Source organism: Halichoeres trimaculatus, unplaced genomic scaffold (genome assembly GCF_033239565.1).
Source record: "Halichoeres trimaculatus isolate MK-OKI-2021-1 unplaced genomic scaffold, fHalTri1.1 fHalTri1_scaffold_15, whole genome shotgun sequence".
Lineage (NCBI taxonomy): Eukaryota > Metazoa > Chordata > Actinopteri > Labriformes > Labridae > Halichoeres > Halichoeres trimaculatus.
In genome coordinates, this window is record NW_027437193.1 from 12,317,005 (window position 1) to 12,336,727 (window position 19,723).

At 41.0% G+C, this 19,723-nt stretch overlaps 2 protein-coding genes across 4 annotated transcripts; both read left to right on the top strand.

Annotated features, from left to right (window-relative positions):
* The first annotated feature begins 702 nt into the window (after nt 1–702).
* Nucleotides 703–17,063, top strand: gpt (glutamic--pyruvic transaminase). 3 transcript variants are annotated; one of them, XM_074687961.1, is made up of 12 exons: nt 703–881; nt 4,856–5,042; nt 8,730–8,819; nt 9,020–9,128; nt 9,280–9,413; nt 10,455–10,698; nt 11,386–11,465; nt 11,558–11,694; nt 11,774–11,948; nt 13,285–13,440; nt 14,765–14,877; nt 16,045–17,062. In XM_074687961.1, the coding sequence occupies exons 1-12, from the start codon at nt 847–849 to the stop codon at nt 16,133–16,135; spliced, it is 1,551 nt and encodes a 516-aa protein (XP_074544062.1). In that variant the 5' UTR covers nt 703–846; the 3' UTR covers nt 16,136–17,062. The 3 variants fall into 3 exon arrangements, with proteins under 3 accessions (XP_074544062.1, XP_074544063.1, XP_074544061.1); XM_074687962.1 differs by lacking the exon at nt 703–881 and adding an exon at nt 911–1,060; XM_074687960.1 differs by lacking the exon at nt 703–881 and having other exon boundaries at nt 4,363–5,042; nt 16,045–17,063.
* Nucleotides 1,068–3,362, top strand: fuz (fuzzy planar cell polarity protein). The gene has a single exon (XM_074687963.1). It carries the CDS (start codon nt 1,265–1,267, stop codon nt 2,576–2,578), a length of 1,314 nt encoding a protein of 437 aa, XP_074544064.1. The 5' UTR covers nt 1,068–1,264; the 3' UTR covers nt 2,579–3,362.
* Nucleotides 17,064–19,723: the final 2,660 nt, after the last annotated feature.

A 19,723-nucleotide genomic window follows, 5' to 3' on the forward strand; every position in this document is an offset into this window, starting at 1 on the left:
TTGTTGGACAGGTGGCTTCCTGTATGGAGTGTGCATGCTCTCTTGCGTGTGTGAGTTCTCTCTCTGATTTCCTCTACACAATTCAAAAACATAGTTATTGGGTCAGTTTGTCACTCTTAATTGCCCATGGATGTGAGTGTGTGTAACTAGTTGGATGAATGGAATTTAACGCATGTGCTTTAACAAAAGTTTAAATAGTAGATGTAAGTTGAAAAGAGTAAAACCTGTGACATTCAACCTTCAGGATAGAAAAGATCATTCTAAATACTAATAATTTGAGAGACTTGAAAAAGGTCACTTCAGATTTATAAGGGGCTGTATAACGAATTAAAATTGTCCTGACTGTAAGGTTTGTATGGAACTGATTACTGTTTTATTACTTAATCATTTTAAAATACATGGATAGATGTACGAATGACGTATGAAGTATGAGAAAATATTGAATACTTGTAATGTTATTGTGATCATGCACAGTAAAAAATATATATATAGTTATGAACTCAAAATCAGCGATAGTTTTGGCTGTTGGATAGCATAGCATATGTCAGGCTATATTTCAACTTATCAACGGTTGAATTCCCTCGAATTAACATTAAAAAAGGACAATGAGGCGTCATCCAGAAGCCTGTTCCGCGTGACTGTGATCAGCAAAGTTTTTGTTCCAGCTCTCGCGAGATAAAAAGCGAACGAGCGTCAGCACCATGTGAACAGCAGCGCTGCTATGGACGCAGTGGACTGAACCCAGGTCGGTATTACTTTCCGGCTTTTTTAGCGGTTAACGCGGAGCTCGTAAATCACAACTGAAGCTCGACCAGCCGAATGTAACCTCCCTCGCTAGCTTGGAGAATGAATCATGGGACATCGTTACTGTGGAAACGACGGTAACCTATTTTGTTAACCTAGCATGAGAAATATTGTTTAATTGAAGCTCGCTGGGGGTTTTTTTGTCCAGCCCCACTCTCACAGAAAGCTGTTCTTTCCTATCGTATCATTGTTCAACCCCGTTTAACCGCGTGCAGGGAAACGGTTTGACGCTACGTGATGCTAACGGCTCACCAAGGTAACGATCCACGCATTCACTGATGCAACACTAGGAGTAGATGTCACGTTCACCGTTAGATGGTCTGTTTCTCGTGTGATGGACGTAGTAGTACAATCAGTAAAATAAAGAATGCTAGTGTATAACCTTTCTAGCTAAAAAGCGAGTCTATTTAATGAAGTGTGTCTTCAAGAGTGAAGCCGGACTAACGCTAGCTTAGCCACGATGATGCTCCAGGATGGCTCCACACAGCTCCTCTGCCTCACAGCCAGCAGCGGAGTTCCTCTTTTCACCAGAGGAGCCTCTAAACAGCTGCCCTTCTCTGTCATCGGCTCTCTGAACGGCGTTCACATGTTTGGTAGTGGTCAGGGAGCTGTTTTATCCTGCTGTGATACTGAAGGCGGGGGTAAGGTGGTGTGGAGAGTTTTCCAGGACAGCGTGATGCTCATCGCTGTGAGTGGAGGTGGACGCGGGGGTGCAGGCAGCAGCAGCAGCAGCAAAGAGGAGGAGTACCATTTACAACGCCTCCTGGAGAATGTGTGGAACTGCATGGTTCTGGTGCTGGGGCAGGATGAGCTGGCCAATGTCAGGAATGTAGAGCGGCTAAAGAGGGATTTGCGGTCCTGTTTCTGTCTCATTGATCAGCTGTTGGAAGAAAAACAAGAGGGCATCCTGGGTGCTCTAACACACTGTGCAGATTCACTGCTGCCCCCAAACCCTGTTCTACTACAAGAGGCCTTGCAGGGCTTTGCTCAGGCTGCAGACAGTGAGTTTGGTTGTCTTATAGTCCATGGACGGATAGCTGCAGCAACTGAGAAGTGGTGGCGTCTAGCCCCACAAGAAATTGTGCTGCTCTCTGCTGTGATGCGCTCCCTGTCAACCTCAAGTTCAGCCTCCTGTGATTACCCAGTGTTCCTTCCTCAGGGCAGCCCCACTGTAGCTCACCGCCTGCTACGCTTCCAGCTTCTCCCTGGAGCAGATGTGTGCGTGCTGTGTGGCCCAACCCCATCTCTGCATAGAGCTGAGAGCAGGCTGGTAGGTCAGTTCTGGACACCCCTTGTGGAGACCTTGAGAGACTGCCTTGCTGTTGGTGACCGCTGCTTGCCAGGATCAGTATCCCTGCGCCCTGACGTGCTGGCTCTTCTTCTCATCAATCGTGAAACCCGTCGCTCAGTCTCATGTGTTCGTACTCCCACAAATCAACCCCGCAGTGACCCTCCATTACCCTCAAAGCCCCGCTGCTGGGAGCTCTTGAAGCTGTTCTACATCTTCAGCACCACACGCTACTTCACCCAGGAGGAGACTGTGAGTGTGTCCCCAGAGGAGAGGGCTCAGAGGAGCAACACTGAAGACTTTGTGCAGGGATTCACTCACCAGCCGCTGCAGTGCTATCTTGTTACAGAGGAATGTAAAAGCTTTGGACTCCAGACACCACAACACCAGCTTTTCCTGCTTGTTCCACTGTCAGTGCCCACCTTCGCGTTACGCACCGTGGCCACACAAACACTGTCTGATATAGTTGCTCCCACTGGGTTTTAACTGTGTTCTCCATTTCCACACAAGAGCTTAAATTTTTGATGAAGTCACTGTTTTTGATGATGATTATCAGATCATTTGAATACTGAAATCTACTGACATTAAATTTGTTTTGCATCCTTATTTATAAACATGCACAGTCACAATAAGAGGTACAGAGACATACATGCAAGCCACACTTATACAAGGAATCTTATGTTAACACAATGTGAAAAAACTCAAAAATATAACACTAAAATGAACTACTCTGTGTTTTGGTTGCATGTCACTGCTGAGTCTAACTTCACTGGTTTTAAGTACAGTACTGAGCATACATTGAACTAAAGGAATACCAAAATTTTGGCTGGTATGGTACTGTGATACAAAAAAAAATGAAAGTCATGTGAAACTTAGTCACACTGAGATAAGTACTGAGAACTTTTTTTGTTGATACTGACATGTTTGATAGTATTTTAGTCTTGTGGGTGGAATGGTGATGGGTCACTTTCTCTGGGTCTGTGAAATTGATTGGTTTGTTTCAGAATTTTACTTTTTCTAAAGTAAAAAGGAAATCACTTGTACGGGTTGTGTTTGTTGGATTTTTATTACTAACCTACCCAAAAAGGGTCAAACATGTGCTAAACATAAAGATACAAAAGCAAATTGAGTGTTCTAATGTTTTATTGCTACTGTTTGGCATGAAACCCTTTCATTTTTGACAGTTATTTTCATATTTTCAAAATCAGAATCAGAATCGTTTTTATTGCCAGGTATGCAACACATACAAAGAATTTGACTCCGGTAGTTGTTTTCTCTAGCACAAGAGGTAGACACAAACATGACACATAAACATGACAGTAAAAAAAGATAAATAAAAAGAAGTAGGTGTAAAAAAAGGGCTGGGATAAAATGTGCATCAGGAATATTAACAGTATACTGGGATATTTACAATTTTAGCCACTGATTCAAGCAAACAGCCATCACTCTCTGAGTGATCTGCATTTCCTCTGGTATCCCACACTGAATTTTGCCATAATGACATGTTGTTCAAAGAATGCCTAACTTGTGATTACACAGGCTGTAGTTTAGATATTTATTTCTTTAAGCAAAGAGGCATTGAGATTTACTGTGACATGCTCTTAAAATAGGGTCACCATTTTGAATCACAGATACAGCTCTGATTCCTTTTCTAATTCTGTGTATGATAGTGAACAGGACGTTTTCTGAATTTCCTCACAGGACTGGCCTAGTTTAACCTGTAATATGAAGCAGTGGTGTAACCCAGCCTAAGTGTAAACACTAGGCAACAGTCCCAAAAAGTTGAACCATGTGGGATTTCAGTTAACTAGTTATATAATATAAATGTTATTTTCATTCAGTCTGAATTCCAATTAGATCATTTTAAAATAGCTTTAATACTGAAATCAGGTCTGAGTGTAGCTTTTCTTTCACCACCTCAGCAAAACGAGGAAACCAATCTGATCCGGTTGAAATAGGATAGGAGGAGCATCCTTTCTTTTCTTTCTTTTCTTTCTTTTTTTTATCATGAAGAATTCAAACTTTCCTGCCAAACCGCGTGAGGCTCTCAGAACAAAAAGAATGGCTCAGTTTGTGCATTGAGCCCAGCACAGAGCTGGACGCTTCACCCTGTTTGAGTTACATTATCCACCCCCCTCCGAGCCACGTCACCCGTCCATGGCCGTTTAGGCTCAGTAACTGGAGATCGGACCTGAACTGACAGCCACTCGGTGTGCTGGAAAACGGGGGGAGAAGGGGGTGGACATGGATCCACATAAAGGGGTGGGATACACTCGTGGGTTGTGTCGTTGCCATGTGTGCAGGGAACAAACCCCCAAATGCTCAGAGTGAGAAGCGGAGTCACTCTCGATGCAGCCAGGAACGCAAGAAACATCCTCGAACTGGTTACAACTTTTTAGAAACCCCTTACTTTGTACTTTAACCTCCGGAGGGGTCCAAAGGTCTAAGTGCAGTCATTTTTAGGTTGCTTCACTTGCACAACTTCAATTTCACTCCTATCGAGTGAGGCAGCCGGTGTATTGCAGGTCGCAGCGCACCGCTGAGGCTTCAAAAGTTATCAAAGTTAACTTGTTCAGATAGAAAAAAGAGAGAGACGTGTAAAATGTCAGCCTCTCGGATGCAGCTGCTGTCACCCAGACTTTTCAGCCGGGGGCGAAGCGAGATGTTAGCCGGCTGCAGTGGAGCGCAGCGGCCCGGTGCCGGTGCAGCACCCAGGATCCGCTCACTGACCTCTTCCCCTCTGTCCTCCTCCTCTCCCGGCAGAGCCTTATCGAGTCTGAGTGCGACGCGGCGCGGGCTTCCCCAGGAGAAAATGTCTGAGAATGGAGTGACGTCCCGGGCCAAGGTGTTGACCATCGACACCATGAACCCCACGGTGAAGAACGTGGAGTACGCCGTGCGGGGGCCCATCGTGGCGCGGGCGGTGGAGCTGGAGAGGGAGCTGTCTGAGGTTTGTACAACAGGCTGTTATCTCAGTGTTTGTATGCATCATCTACATCCTCGATGGACCATGCTTTGTCCCTCTTAAGCACTAGATAAAAAGCTTTTACTCTCATCTGTCTGTTCGAAATGTATGTTTTGATGCCTTATATTGATGTAATCAGAACAGTTGAATCAGTATACTCACTAAAACGATCAGACTGTGGCTTTAAGTTGTAAATTAAAACAAATGTATTAGTCTACGTTAGGTATTCATTTAATTGTGACTTAAAAACTGAGAAAGCCTGTCACAACATGCCATAAAGACCATTTGAAACTCTTAGTCATTACGTTTTATTAATAGGTTTGATGTAATTGGAATAAACTGTGTGCTCATTTCCAGCTGTCTTATCCATGTGTGCTTTGCACCCCCTCTAGTAGATATCCAAGCAAGGTCTTTTAGTAAACAAAACTGCAAACCAGCAAGCACCTATTCCTGGTTATAGCCTTTCTAATTCCATGTAAACATTATCCCAAAAGTTATCAATACCTGCCCTGCGTACACACCCTCTTGTCAAAGTCCACCAGTAACACAGCAGATCCGGAGGTTGTTGATCATGCTGGAAAGTGTGTCGTCTCAAATGATCAGATATCTATGTTACTTTTTGTTAATGTCTAACCAGTTCTTAGTCACAGAAAGAGGAAACATCCACAATGAGATGTCAAAGTTTAAACCAGATATTACGTTTTTCTGTCTGACTGACTATGATTCATATTTCTTTATCATCAGAAACCTCCCATTGTCCGACTTTCTTGTCTTTATCATACGATTTATTGTGACAGCTGTAGATGTCACACACAGGCTGTTATCTCTGTCTTACGCCATCTAGGAACCAGCCATGAAATCAGAGGTAGTCTGCGTTGAGCGTCATGAGTCTTTTGCTTTAATCTTTGAGTTAAAGAAATCCTTAACTTTCTCTTTTTCTGGTAATAGATCACTGTCTGATCCCTTCCTCTTGCACAATTTATGGTGATGTGGCAACCAGCTGTTAGTGTACCGAGTGCAGTCTGGTGTGAAAACTGTCCCCTCTTGAGTGCTTTGCACAGGAAAGAAGATGAGTATGCCAACAGGTCCTTGCGCAGGTGAAAGGCAAGGTAATGCAGGCCAGCAGGGACTGTGATGACAGTGGTGACCTTTTTAACCAGATGGCTCACCAGCATCATAGATTTTATCTACTGTTTGTGTGGAGCAGCTGATCCCCATCTCTGTGTCTTTGTTACATTTCTTTCCTGTCTGTAAAATCGTTCGATTAGGTGTTATCAAACTGATATTTAAGTGTTCAAAAAAGCCAGACATGTTGTCAACAAATAGGGACGTTTTCAGTGGAAGAAATGAAAATTACCCAATTTTTTACCACTGTCGTGAGACAACAGAAGAGTTACAGATGTTTTCTGCCTGTGCCAGTCTTTTCACAAGCAAAGCAGCCAGCCAAGAAGCCAAAAAATGCACCCTGTGTTCACATCAAGTATAGTCCTCCCATCTTTTTTTCTTCCTCACAACACACTCTTCTTCTTTATATGTACAACTCCCTTTCAAGCTCCAGTTTGTATGGGTTCGGATTACTTTGGGAAACAGGTCATGGAGGTAATCTCACTTTTTTCACGAATCACACACAACATGAATGCACAGGCTGATCCCCTACTTTAGTTTCCCACACACTGTGCTGTTTGTAACTTTAAACGCCTTTTAAATACAAGTAAAGCTTTGTTGCTGCCATTTCTCCACTTAAATTAGTGCAGTGTTAGTTGTTCATAGCTTTATTAATCAGGGGATAGAAATGAGGTAGACTTTGAGCCAACTGACTGTACTCGCTAACACAGATAAAGGCTTTACGCACGGTTGTTATGGTCTTTGTTTGTCTTAATGAGCGCAGAGCTGATAGTGAAAGGGGACATTTTTGAGGGAGTCACTATGGGAACAGACCAGAGGCAAACAAAGACGGTTTGACGAATTCTCTTCACATTATCTGCCAAAGAGTTAGCTTTGTGCAGGACACTAAATGAGTGTATTTCAAGCACACGGATCTAAATAATGAGTGTTTTTTTTTCTTTTATGTTATTTCATTACATGAATCGTGTAGTTTGTTTGCACAGCTTCAGAGACAACATGTTCTTTTTCGAGTTAAAAAATTAATTAAACCAACAGTGCCGGATTTGTATCATCTGTCAGAACTTCAGCATCGTTTGTTGCCGTGTTTTATCAGCGATGCAGGACAAACATCACAAGTTAGTTCCCATGAGCAGAGGTCGGTTTGCTCCTCAAAAACCTCCTCATCACTAACAGGCGGTTACTTTGACCTGGGGGTGTTATTCACCCATTGTCATGTCATTGGTCCAGGCTGTGATACGCCTCTAATATGTGACCAATGAGAGCGCTGGGGAGAGCCTCTTAAAAAGTGTACTGAATTGGAAAACTCAAACAAACAGGCTGTTTTGATTACAGCAGGATGTCAGTGTGAGGTTCAACTTGTGGCCTCTCTGCAGTCACACGCTGTTCCAACATCTGGTGTTAACAGCGTGTGTGTGTGTGTGTGTGTGTGTGTGTGTGTGCGTCACTGTGTGTCCTCTGTCAGCGATCTCATCAACTCAAGGAGCGATTATTTCGAAATGTTAATTGTAGTTGAAGAGGACAGTAGATGAGCACCTTTCAGTGTGGTAGTTGTGTCTTTCCTGTATTTCTGGCCTGAAGTTTCCTGCTGAGGTATCAGTTTCTTTCTCACTCTCCACTAAGGAAGTGAAAAGCCTTTGAATGATGTGTGTGAATGTGTCAGAAGGTCAATAGAATCAGCAGGACAATGTGGTTTAAATGGGTGGAAACTTCCCATGTTTGCTGAAGCTGTTTTAATGGGGGTTTCTGCAGACATGGAAATAGTTTTTACTGAAAGACTTCTCAAAGCCCTCATGTTAAATACATTTTATGTAAAAGATAAGACTTGCATCAAACTTCATATTTTCTCAAATTAAAGCATTGCACAATCTATGATAAATGCAATCAGATTGTAAAACTTCTTTTAACATCAGGAGATTAACTTTTTACTCTTCACACCTCATGTTTCACATTAAACACATTCAATACATGTCTAAGGTCTGTTAAGCTGAACAAGTGTAATACATTTGTTTCCCACAAAACCACCACTGCAGGGACAGGTTTTTGCCTTTCCTGTGCATTTTTTGTGCAGTTTCATTTTTGCTTGCATAGGTTTTATAACTAGCCCATTTAGCTGTGAAACATGTTTTCTTAGCAGTAAAGATGTACAGGCACGCTCAAATTTAAATTAAAAAAAAAGAGATACCAGGACTGATTGTTGATTGCATGGGAGTCACACATGCAGTCAAACTAAAAGCCAACATGAGTTGTCTCTAGATGTGGTTGTGTGTGAACCATTGAAGCCGCTGTGATCTCTGCAGCTGCTGCTCTCTCAGCCTCCTGCAGCATGCATATATATGGCAAAGTTATGTATGTTTATGTATGTGTGTAAGCACAGTGTCAAGGGTGTAACGGGACTCCAAGACCACGCTCTTCTCTTCAATCATTTGAGTCAGCTTGGATGATGGTCTGTCTCTGTTTGTTTCAGGAAAAAAATAATGTTGTGGTAATGTTGCTCTAATCATTTACATCTTTCCCTGAAGTCATTTTCATATTTTTTGTGACTTTCAGGGAATGAAGAAACCCTTTGCTGAGGTCATAAAGGCCAACATCGGTGATGCTCACGCCATGGGCCAGCAGCCAATCACATTCTTCAGACAGGTCTGCTCCTATGCTCCACCCCCACCTTTCATCTAAATTTAACACCTCCCCTCCGACCTGTCAGTGTTGATGAAACTGATTTCTTCCACTTCAGCCAAATTGGTGTCAATCATTTCCTTCTTGCCCAATGCAGTAATCTGTGCAGAAAATTGCATAACATCCCTTTCACACTTTATACGCACACCTCTCTTTGTTTCAAGGTCTTGGCACTCTGCTCCTACCCTGAACTGCTGAATGACAGCACATTCCCAGAGGATGCTAAAAGTAGAGCCCGCCGCATTCTGCAGTCCTGTGGGGGACACAGTATGGGTGTGTATTTCTGTCCAAGCACGAAACGCTTTGTCAACCGCTCTCATCATTATACTCTTTATTGTGCCTTTAAGTTTGCTTCAGACAGCATTTTGTGTTAAAGTAGGAGCTGTTCCAGCAGCTGGTCTTACCTCCCATGATTCTCCCTCAGGTTCCTACAGTGCCAGTCAGGGCATTGACGCTGTGCGTCATGATGTCGCCCGCTACATTGAGCGAAGGGATGGCGGCGTGCCCTGCGACCCAGACGACATTTACCTCACTACAGGAGCCAGCGACGGCATTGTGGTACAAATTACCTCTCATTCATTATACTGACTTTGTCCCTGTTGTACTTTAAATGGTGTGTGTTCATTTCTACCAAGAAATCATGATCACAGTGAAACACTCCTGCAGTGTTAGATTGCAAAGCATTTGTTTTCTTTTCACCTTTCTGGGTGAATTTGGTCACACAGTTGAACTAACAAACCAGATATTATTACCCTTTGTCAGTGGGTTCTCTTTTAGGAAGGCATGTAAGAAAATCAAAGCTGCAAATTAAAGGAAAATTGGAAAGATTTAAGTTCAAAGGGTAAAAATGCTGAATTAAGACCACTGATGTCAAAGCAGTGTCACCTATGATTTTTTTATAAAGTTGAATGACAACACCCTTTAGTAACTCCATATTCCTAATATATCAAAGTGCAGGTTTAAGGCCTTTTACACACATAGCCAGGTATTTTCAAAAACGAATACCCCGTCCCCACATATGTTTTTAAAGATACTTTCGTCCACATGCACTGGGGAAACCTGCTGATAAGTACAGCTCGAAACATGCCAAACCCATATTTGGCAGTGTTATTCAGATGTAAAACCAGTGCCAGCCAATCAGTATGAACCCCCTGTGACGTTTGAGAATGAAAACTCTGTTTCCCAACGTCTACTTGGAACCATGGAACTGGAGTTTTCCAAATTTTTAACTTTGGCTGCATTTTTCCAAAGGCATCATTTTTAGTGACTTAAAACTGAGGTTTTGTGCGGATGACAGGCCTAAAGCTAAAAAAATATACAGTTTCACAGATACCTAGCTACATGTGGACATGGCTTTAGACTAAATTTTGTGTTTCAACACTGAATCTACTGAATTTGGTCATTGGTGTTAATAAAATCACAATCTCCAAAAAGAAAACTGTGCCGTCACCCTGACACACATCTAAATGCAGTTTCAGAGCACCAAACTGAACCTCTTTCCCTCCCAACCTTGTGTTCACATGCCTGTGTAGTAATGTGCAGACTGCCTCATTGTTTATCTACAATCCTGAAATGATCTCTCCATCCTTTCCTTTGTAGACCATGCTGAAGCTGCTTGTGTGTGGCGAGGGTACCAGCCGCACTGGCGTTATGATCTCCATACCTCAATATCCACTGTACTCAGCTGCTCTGGCTGAACTGGGCGCAGTGCAGATCAACTATTACCTTAACGAAGAGAAATGCTGGAGCTTGGACATCAGCGAGCTGCAGCGTGCCTTGGATGAGGCCCGGCAACACTGCAATCCACGAGCCCTGTGCATTATCAACCCTGGAAACCCCACTGGTAAAGTCTTTTTTGTGTTTTATGATCACAAATGAATGCATCTTGTTCAGCAGTCAAGCTAATACAGAACAGTCAGCTTTATGAGACAGAAAAGAGATCACAGAAACCATGTAAAAAATGCCAAATGGGGGAAGTAAAAGTGTCAAATTGACAGTTATTTTTCTATAATGCTTTAGTCAATCTTTGTCCAAGCTTCCTTAAGTATGCTCATGGGAACTGTTCACCTTTGGAACTGGGGCATTTAAAAGAATCCTAACGCAAGGTCTATGGCCTAACTTTATTCCTGCTCTCAGCTGTATCTTGTGTACTTCCTTATTGTGGTGGCGGCTCAGTTTTCATCACATAGCCCTAGACTGGGTCATCAGTTTTTACAACATGAAAGCTGAGCTGTTGCAATAATGCAAGGTGTGGTTGAAAAACCACAATAAAGGGAAGCACGGAGACTCAAAGCAGATTTTTTTTGTTTCGTTTTTATTTTTGTTGATATATAAGAAATGTGGCCACTGAGGTTTTTCAGCACTTGACAAATAACCTGGGGCTATGAAAAAAAACCCCATAGGATTCCATTAGCTGGAATCCATGTGGAGTTCTCAAAGATCAGCCACTAGATGGCAGCAAATAGACATAACTGCTTGCGCTTTCTGACTGTCTCAAACCTTTCTCCATCATGTCTCGTCTCATTCACAGGTCAAGTTCAGAACAGAGAGTGCATTGAGGATGTGATTCGATTTGCAGCAAAGGAGCGTCTCTTCCTCATGGCTGATGAGGTACTCTGTCTGCATCACTTTAAACTTCAACAGCTCTTTGTGCTCTGTTAGCTTTGCTTCCTGCAATGTGTTATTATGTGTTTGACTTCCAGGTGTACCAGGATAATGTGTATGCTGAAGGCTGCCAGTTCCACTCTTTTAAGAAGGTTCTCTTTGACATGGGGCCAGAGTACTCCAACACAGTGGAGCTGGCATCCTTCCACTCTACCTCCAAATGTTACATGGGAGAGTGAGTTCTTTTAAATCAGCACCTTGCTCTCATTCCTGGCGTCTTTCTTGGCCTCATTCAAACGTTGTCCCTCTCTTAGGTGCGGCTTCCGTGGAGGCTACATGGAAATCATCAACATGGACGATGAAGTGAAGGCTCAGCTGACGAAGCTGGTGTCGGTCCGTCTGTGTCCTCCCGTTCCTGGACAGGCCCTAATGGACCTGGTGGTTAACCCTCCACAGCCAGGAGAGCCCTCATATGCTAACTTCATTAAGGTACACTCTACGTCCCATGGGCATTTATTCCCATTAGGTCATAGGAAATCAATTAATACAACAACATACTATAGGTTGACCTCTTGTATTACTTACTATTTAACACTTTTATGCTACTGATTATGAATTTCACTGGTCAGTTTTATTTTATGTTTCTCTAACATTAAAGATAAGATTAAAAAAACAACAACTGTAAAATGCTGCAACTTTTGGTTATTCATAGTTGACGAAATAGTGTTTTGCGTAGAGGTTTTATGTTCATGAACTTGACAGACTGCCTGCATTTCTTTGCACTATTTAAAAAAATGGTGGAAAATAAGTAATATATTTATTATGTATCACAAAATGTTATTTCATGTTTTGTTATTTCTGATTTGAGAGAAAAATTGTCCCTAAATTTTGGTGAATAATACAACCCTACTTAAGGAAAAGGTTAAAATAGTTTGAAAACAATTTTCAGCCAGTATTGGTTTTCACTTGTCCATTTTGTACAGATTGTCCAGATTCTCTTAATCTTTTATCAACATTTTGTACTGTAGACAATGAAATCATCATTTTTGCAGTTTATTGAGCATTATTACGAAATTGTTGAACTGTTTGCACACACCTTCTTTAACGGAGTGGTGACCTTTTTTCATCTTTACCTCCAAGAGACTAACTATACTCTTTATGTCCAATCATGTAACCAAACTAGCTGGAAGATGTTCCATAAGGGTTTTTTCTTTTTTAGACATTTCACAACTTTTCCAGTGTTCCGCTGTCTTTGCACTTTTAAAACCATCAGCATCTTACTCATTGTCCCAGCTTTTAGAAATGGGGATGTAAATGATTATCCAGAGGTAATAGAGACTGAAATCATTATCATAGTCAGTGTATCTCAATGCTGTTGTATCATGGGTAATATTATTAAACTGAGATGGGGTGGAGTCATTGTACTTAAGAGATCATATGATTATTGTTAATACTTCCTGACACAGCTTTTAATGTCTTGCAAAACTCAAAGTCTAAAAAAAAATCAAGCATATAATGTATGTTGAGAGATACAGCAGGAGTTGATCCACCTAAAAACAACACAACAGATTCCTTTCTTGTGTACAAAACACATCTTTCAAAGTGAAACGCGAGCATAATTGTTTCTTACGCTACATTTTTCTTTCAACCTCCTTGAGCTTCACGAAACTGGATTTCCACATGAGATGACTGACTCTAGAACAGTTCGCCCAAGCATCACAAATGTCATGATTTGTTTTCTGCTTTTCGTAACATCTCCGGTTGATTTACTTCCTCTTTCTCTCCGTCATGATTTTCTCCTTTCTCCTTTCTCTCCCTCATCCAGGAGCGCACAGCCACTTTAAATGCCTTGGCAGAGAAGGCCCGGCTCACAGAGCAAGTTCTTAACACGGTGCAAGGTATCAGCTGCAATCCAGTGCAGGGTGCCATGTACTCCTTCCCATGCATAACCATCCCTGAGAAGGCTGTCAAAGAGGCCACGGTCAGTCCTTAACCCTTTTTCATAAAGGTTTCAGTCATTCAAGTGGGCTCTTGTCACTTCCAGTAAATGGCCTTGATTAACTGCTTCTTATTATTATTCCATTCATTTTCCCTCCTCATCACACCCTCTCCACAAATACCAAGAATATGCTTTCACATACTTTTTTAGGAATAAAAAGAGTGAGACTGAGAGATAAGCATCAGTGCATTCTCATGCACTCTGCTGCATTAAGTAACTCGTTAACCAGGTTCAGTGCACCGTGTATCCACCTCCCTGTCTGCTTAAAGGCGCAAATGATTTCCAATAGTTGGCTGTTGTGTCCCTGCTAAGGTTGACTGCTCAGTAGGAGTTTAATGGAGGGTTGGGGGGGCAGCTGATGAGCCAAACTGGGGATCTGATTACCAGAACACAGGATAAGGTCAGAGGAAAGCTGACCTACTGACACCTGATCAATGTCAGTGACTCTGCACAGCGTCTTCGTCACACGGTTGTGGCGTAACTGAGTTTATAAGCATGCTGTAACCATAAACAAAACATGAACACAGAGCGGCTTACATCACTCTTTCTAATATTACCATACTGAGCTCAAATAGAGCCACTTGAGCTTTCAATTCAGCACCTCAAAGACTGAGGGATATGTACTGAAGCTTGGTTTATCTCGGGAAAATTGGATGTACTTCAGATTTATTTTACTTCCAAATTGCACATTTTCCCCACCAATCTTTTGTTTTCTTTCCATTGATGAAGGAACTTGATTGTGTTCACTCAAAGTCCGGTGAAGAATAAGTAATGAATACCATACTAATAAAACACAAAACCTGTTTCCTTGAAAGCAATTATTAACAGAGTAATGACAAAAGAACTTTGGTTAGATTATGAGGAGTTTCTCCAGGATTATTGTATAATACCTCTGAATACACATTTTTGTGTGAAGACCAAGAATAGACATCATGTAACATAGGCATGCTTCATTCTTTACTTACTTTGATACTGTCCACTCAGAGTAGTTTTGATCTCCTACAAATGAAAAGCCCTTGTACATGTCCTTGCATGAACATAATAATGTGCTCCTAGAAAGTGGTTAAGTGGGAGTGCTTCAAAAAAGGACACATAGTACTTTAAGTAATACAGCTCCAGTGAGTCATAGGTCTCTTATAAATACATGTTATGTTCACAGCAGGCCACTCTTAGTAAGACCTAAAAGCAGAACAACACTTGTAAATTCCTTTTACGGGCAGCCTGAGTTTTCCTCCTGTTGGATCGGAACATGAAGTTTTAGAGAGTACTCGATCAAATGTTTGTCTTCCTCTTCCTCCTTCAATAGGAAATCGGTCAGCAGCCAGATATGTTTTACTGCATGAAGATGTTGGAGGAGACAGGGATCTGCCTTGTACCTGGAAGCGGGTTTGGCCAGAAGGATGGAACATACCATTTCAGGTACGCAGCACAGAATGTGAAAGATTAATTTATTTTTCAGGGCTGATAATAACAGTAATAAGCCATCTATTTACATTTTTATGATTGTTCAGTGTAAATATTAAAATTGAATAGTTGGTACCTTGTGGTTAAGATGCAAGCTCCATACACAGAGGTTATAGACCACGCCATAGCAGTTAACATTTTAACTCCCACCCTCAACCATTTACTGCAAGGGAGTGGAGTATCCCCACTCTCTGCTCCTGCTTTTTTCTGTCCTATCCAATAAACAAAAAAAAATGCTTTAAAATATAAGAAACAAAACAAGTATAAAAAAAATCCCTACTACCTAGCTTCCTGACTAATATTTGCGTTTTTGCTGACTTGTGCAACTTGACTATCTTAACAGTTTTTAAGCTTTGACAGCTCTTCAGTTAGCACCTGGTCCCTACTTGTATTCTTGTTGTGCATATTCCTTTTTTGTAAAATTAATTTGATATTCAAGACTCATTTAGACGCCTCTACAAGCTTAACTGACAGCAGCTTATAAAGTTCATATCGTGTCGGACAGTGTATCAACTCTGCACAACAGAAGTCAGACATCTTAATATAATGTAATGAAATAACATTTCCTGCCTAAATCTCCCCTTAAATGTTAAGAAAGAGAATGGTTTTGTTTGGTATTCTTTTTTTTTTAATCTATAGACTGTGTAAAAATGTTGGCGACAAAACAACTTCTACAAAGTAAAGCCAAAACTGTAAGTGCTTCCCCTGGTGACTGTCTGCAGTATAGGTTTAAACCCACTTCCTGTATTATAGCAGAGCAAACGCTGGTCAAAATAGAAAATAAAAACACACATACAAGCTGTTAGCAGTCAGTTCTCATGCAAATATTTTGTGCAAATAATCATTAAATTGTTCCATATTACAAAGAAAAGGTTGTGATATCATGATTAACAGATCTGTAGACAAATCCAGGTTGCTGCTGAGTCTTTACTGGGCTTGTAGAGCAGAGGAGGAACACTTTGAGTGTGTGTTGGCTTCACTTATAAAGAATAAGAGGAGATGGTAGCAAGCAGTCATTTTTTAATATTACCAAAGTTTGTAGCTAATAATTCCCATAATTTGGTGTGGATTAACACATTTCTTAATTTAACCCTGTTCTCCTGCTCTTTTTTCCCCTTACAGAATGACCATCCTGCCACCAACAGACAAGCTGAAGATCCTGCTGAGCAAAGTCAAAGAGTTCCACCAGAAGTTCACACAACAGTACTCTTAAGTTCTTTCCTCCTCCACCTGCAGGGGGAGGGGCTTACCCACTACAACCAAAAGGACTCAGCCAATCAGAATTTATCAGCCACTTTTAAGTGCCTTTTCAACAGGGGCTCTGGTGGTCTCTGTGACGACACACTTCAGCCTCAACAGCTGTCTACTTTGGACATTCACAGACGGTATTCAAGGCACTGTTAAATGTCAGGAGACATAACCGAACTGGAAATGAAGGAAGAAGTAACTCGCAGACGGGTCAGTCTGGATTGAAAACCCAATTTTATCCTGTGAGAGTATGAAGGGTGTACAGTATGTACTGTAGGTTGATGTATTTGTGAATATGAGTAATAGATTGTTAATGTGAATACCAAGATAAAAAAAAAGAAGGAAAAATCCAAGAGAAAGTAATGCTGCTTAAATTCTTCAGTACCACTGTTTAAAATATCCTATTCCTGCGGGCAGTACTGACAGGGAGAATATGCAGGACAGACATTTGCATGATGATTCAGAGATGATTTTTTAGAACCCAGATAAATGTAACAGTGTGTGTTATGTCTCGTTTTGGAACGAGCTGTCGGATCAGTTCAGAATTATTATTAAGACGACAGAGGACAGTCTCCTTTAACCGCCAGCATTAATGAACTGCTATGGCCATAACTCTTCTTTATTTCTTGCAAGTATACTGGAAAAAAACATTTAACACTCTTTGAATTTTTCATGCTTTAACAAAGATGTTAGGAGGCATTCATGTTTTTTATGATTTTTGTACAGAAGCGAATCTTTAGTTCCCTTTGTAAGTACAGTTTTCTTCCTAAAGAGCAACATAAACTTACAGTGGTTCATGATTTTTTTATCACTGTAATCATTTTATTGTTAAATGCCAAGGAATACAGTTTTTCATTCATCAAATGTAACTCATTAAAGACAAGAACGGTTGATGGTGGGGCTTTTTCATGTTTCTGAAATGACACACAGTTCATTAGAGTAGCCATTAGTTTTGTGTGCCTTCAAGAAAACTTTGGTCAGCTTATTTGTTGTATCACTGACTTAATAACTCATGTCAAACAGCCAATTTTTCTCTTATTATCACTGGGTAACATATACTGAGAGGGTGGTTCTGTAAATTGTAATACCAAGGGAGAAGATCATTTTGCCACAGTGTCAACAAGCTGAGTAACAATATTCTCTGAAACTTCCCACTAGGAATGGGCACTAAATTAGAAAATACAGAGTACCAATTCAGGTAATATCAAAAGGTACCATGTTTAGGTACCTAAATGGATCATCGTGACTGTGAGGGAGTGGAAGAGTAGGTGATTTTTCATGCTGAACAAGAACACGGCATTGCAAGGTTATATATTGAAGAAGACATATGTAAAATTAAAAAAAATTCCTATAATTGATTATTAAAAAAATGATATTTTTTACCACATAAACACAAAAAAGTACCAGAAATTGGTACTGTTTAGTACCGGTACCAATTGCCAGGTACGGGGCATCGGTACCGTATGGTTTCAAATGTGAAAGGTACCCATCCCTACTACCCAAGGGTTGATTGGATAAGAGTGGATCCAGGTTTGGTTGTGTGTCCTTTAGCTGTTACACTACCAGCTATTTTTCACTTGCTTAAGTATTAAGCAAAGTTTTGTGCCTTACCCATCCAGAGGATCTGATGTAGAAATTTCACCTGCATGGAGTTATGCTTTGGACCATCCTGTAAATGTAAGTACTATTTTTTTTTTTAACCTTGTCACAACCAACTCCTCATGTTTTGTTATTCTAATTGTACTGTTAAAGCAAGTGGCCAAGAGAAGTCATGCATCACCCTAAGTGAAAGTAATGTTTTTGCCACAGTGTCAACAGGCAGAGCTGAAATGTCCTCTTTGCTGATTGTTATTTATTGAGGTTTGGGAACAGGTTCTCCTTGGTGCTGATTTGCTGATTAGTTTTGATACCAGTAGTTACAGTGTTCATTACAGCCAATTTACAATATATGGTAATGCAACTTTTGACCTCTAGCTACAGTTACCTAGAGAAAGTTGAATTTTGCAGAGAATATCCTCTTGAGCGTTCCATTAATGTACTGTATGTGTTGAAGGTCTGGCTAGCTGTCTGCACACTACCTTATCTGTCACCTCTAATAATGCTTTGATTTTAATCTCAAAGTGCTGTACATGTAGACACCACAACTGACTTTTTGTCTCTATTAATCTGTCATCTATTTTATTGCATCGTGTGCAGTTTGGGCACACACCAGGATGATGGATCGTACTGCAGACCGAGTGTGTGTGAGCAGAAAAGATTGAAAGACTGCAAGGAAGTGTGTGGAAAAAGTGAAGCATGTAGTCTGAAGGTGTTTTCCGCTCTCTTCCTCTCCACTCCACAGTGGCTGTCAGCTTTAATTATCTTTGACAATGGGCCTCTTGAATCCTAATTACACTGAGCTCTGTCTTTCCAGGAGCTCCTCACCGTTCACTTCAGCAGCATGACGGGCTCACACGTTCCAGTCCTCTTCACCCCAAATTAATTGGGTGCGTTTGCATTTTTTTCTCTCATCTCCTGACATCTTTTGGGAATCAAAGGTCATCATTAGTTCGGCTGAGGGTGTAGGGGGACAGGGAGACAGTCATGCATCAGACAGCCAAGCTGTCATGCGGCTGTTCTGGTTGTGACAGTGACCAGTTTATTCTCTGTGTGCAGTCGTATATGAAGAGATTCACATGACTGACCGGGACACTCAGACTCTGCAGAGTTGTCAATTGGAGCTCATTGCTTTGCTTATGTAGAGGAAAATCCTTGATGATGTTTATCTGGTCCATGCCATTACTTCAGATGGCATTTAACTGGAAAATAAAGGGCGATTTCACAGATAAATGTCAGAGAAGATAAACACAAAAGGTATTTGACATCCTACTCAGGATTCATTCTTTAAACCTCAAATTATAAAAGAACTACTAGCCCATCTAACATGAAAATAATTTATCTTTACTGTTTGATTTTAATTTATTTTGTATTTTAATTGAGAATATATTAACACTGATAAAGACAGGAATTTCATGCTTAGCTCTCATTGATAAGATTTCTGATTTCTTAAATCTTTGACAGGCTAGCCTCGTACAGGCAACAAGAAAACAGGATATGAGTCAGACTATGTGAGTCAGAAGAACCCCCAATATTATAAATCAGCAGCTGCATTGTTTTCTTGAAGGCGATATGTGTTTACTGAACTTTAAGTTGGGCTACACTCTGCTACAGTAATCATTGATTGCAACACAGGGCAACACAGTTGTAAAATTGTACATCTGAGAAGAGACAAATCCTGCTCCCCAATCTTGTTATTTTGTGTTCTTGAATGTAAGCCTGATTTTTCCCCTGCCAGGTTTGATTATACCTTGTGATTTTACTGTAATTTCTTTTTCTGTAAGTTGAACATGAAAGAAAGACAACAGGAACTTAACTTCTGGGGTAAAGGCAGAACTTGTTTTAGTAGGGACAAATTTATCAGGAAAAACACCTGCCTGCAGATTATTACAGTTTTTCATAGCTGTTTTAAATAGAGTGCTGATACCAGTCTTATACCCATATATTAGGTAAAATG

Bases quoted from the DNA above. Each gene is read 5' to 3' on its own strand.
- fuz (XM_074687963.1), top strand. From the start codon at position 1,265: ATGATGCTCCAGGATGGCTCCACACAGCTCCTCTGCCTCACAGCCAGC.
- gpt (XM_074687960.1), top strand. From the start codon at position 4,695: ATGTCAGCCTCTCGGATGCAGCTGCTGTCACCCAGACTTTTCAGCCGG. The intron at 9,129-9,279 runs GTGTGTATTTCT...ATTCTCCCTCAG, and splicing joins CTGTGGGGGACACAGTATGG to GTTCCTACAGTGCCAGTCAG. The intron at 14,878-16,044 runs GTACGCAGCACA...TTCCCCTTACAG, and splicing joins GATGGAACATACCATTTCAG to AATGACCATCCTGCCACCAA.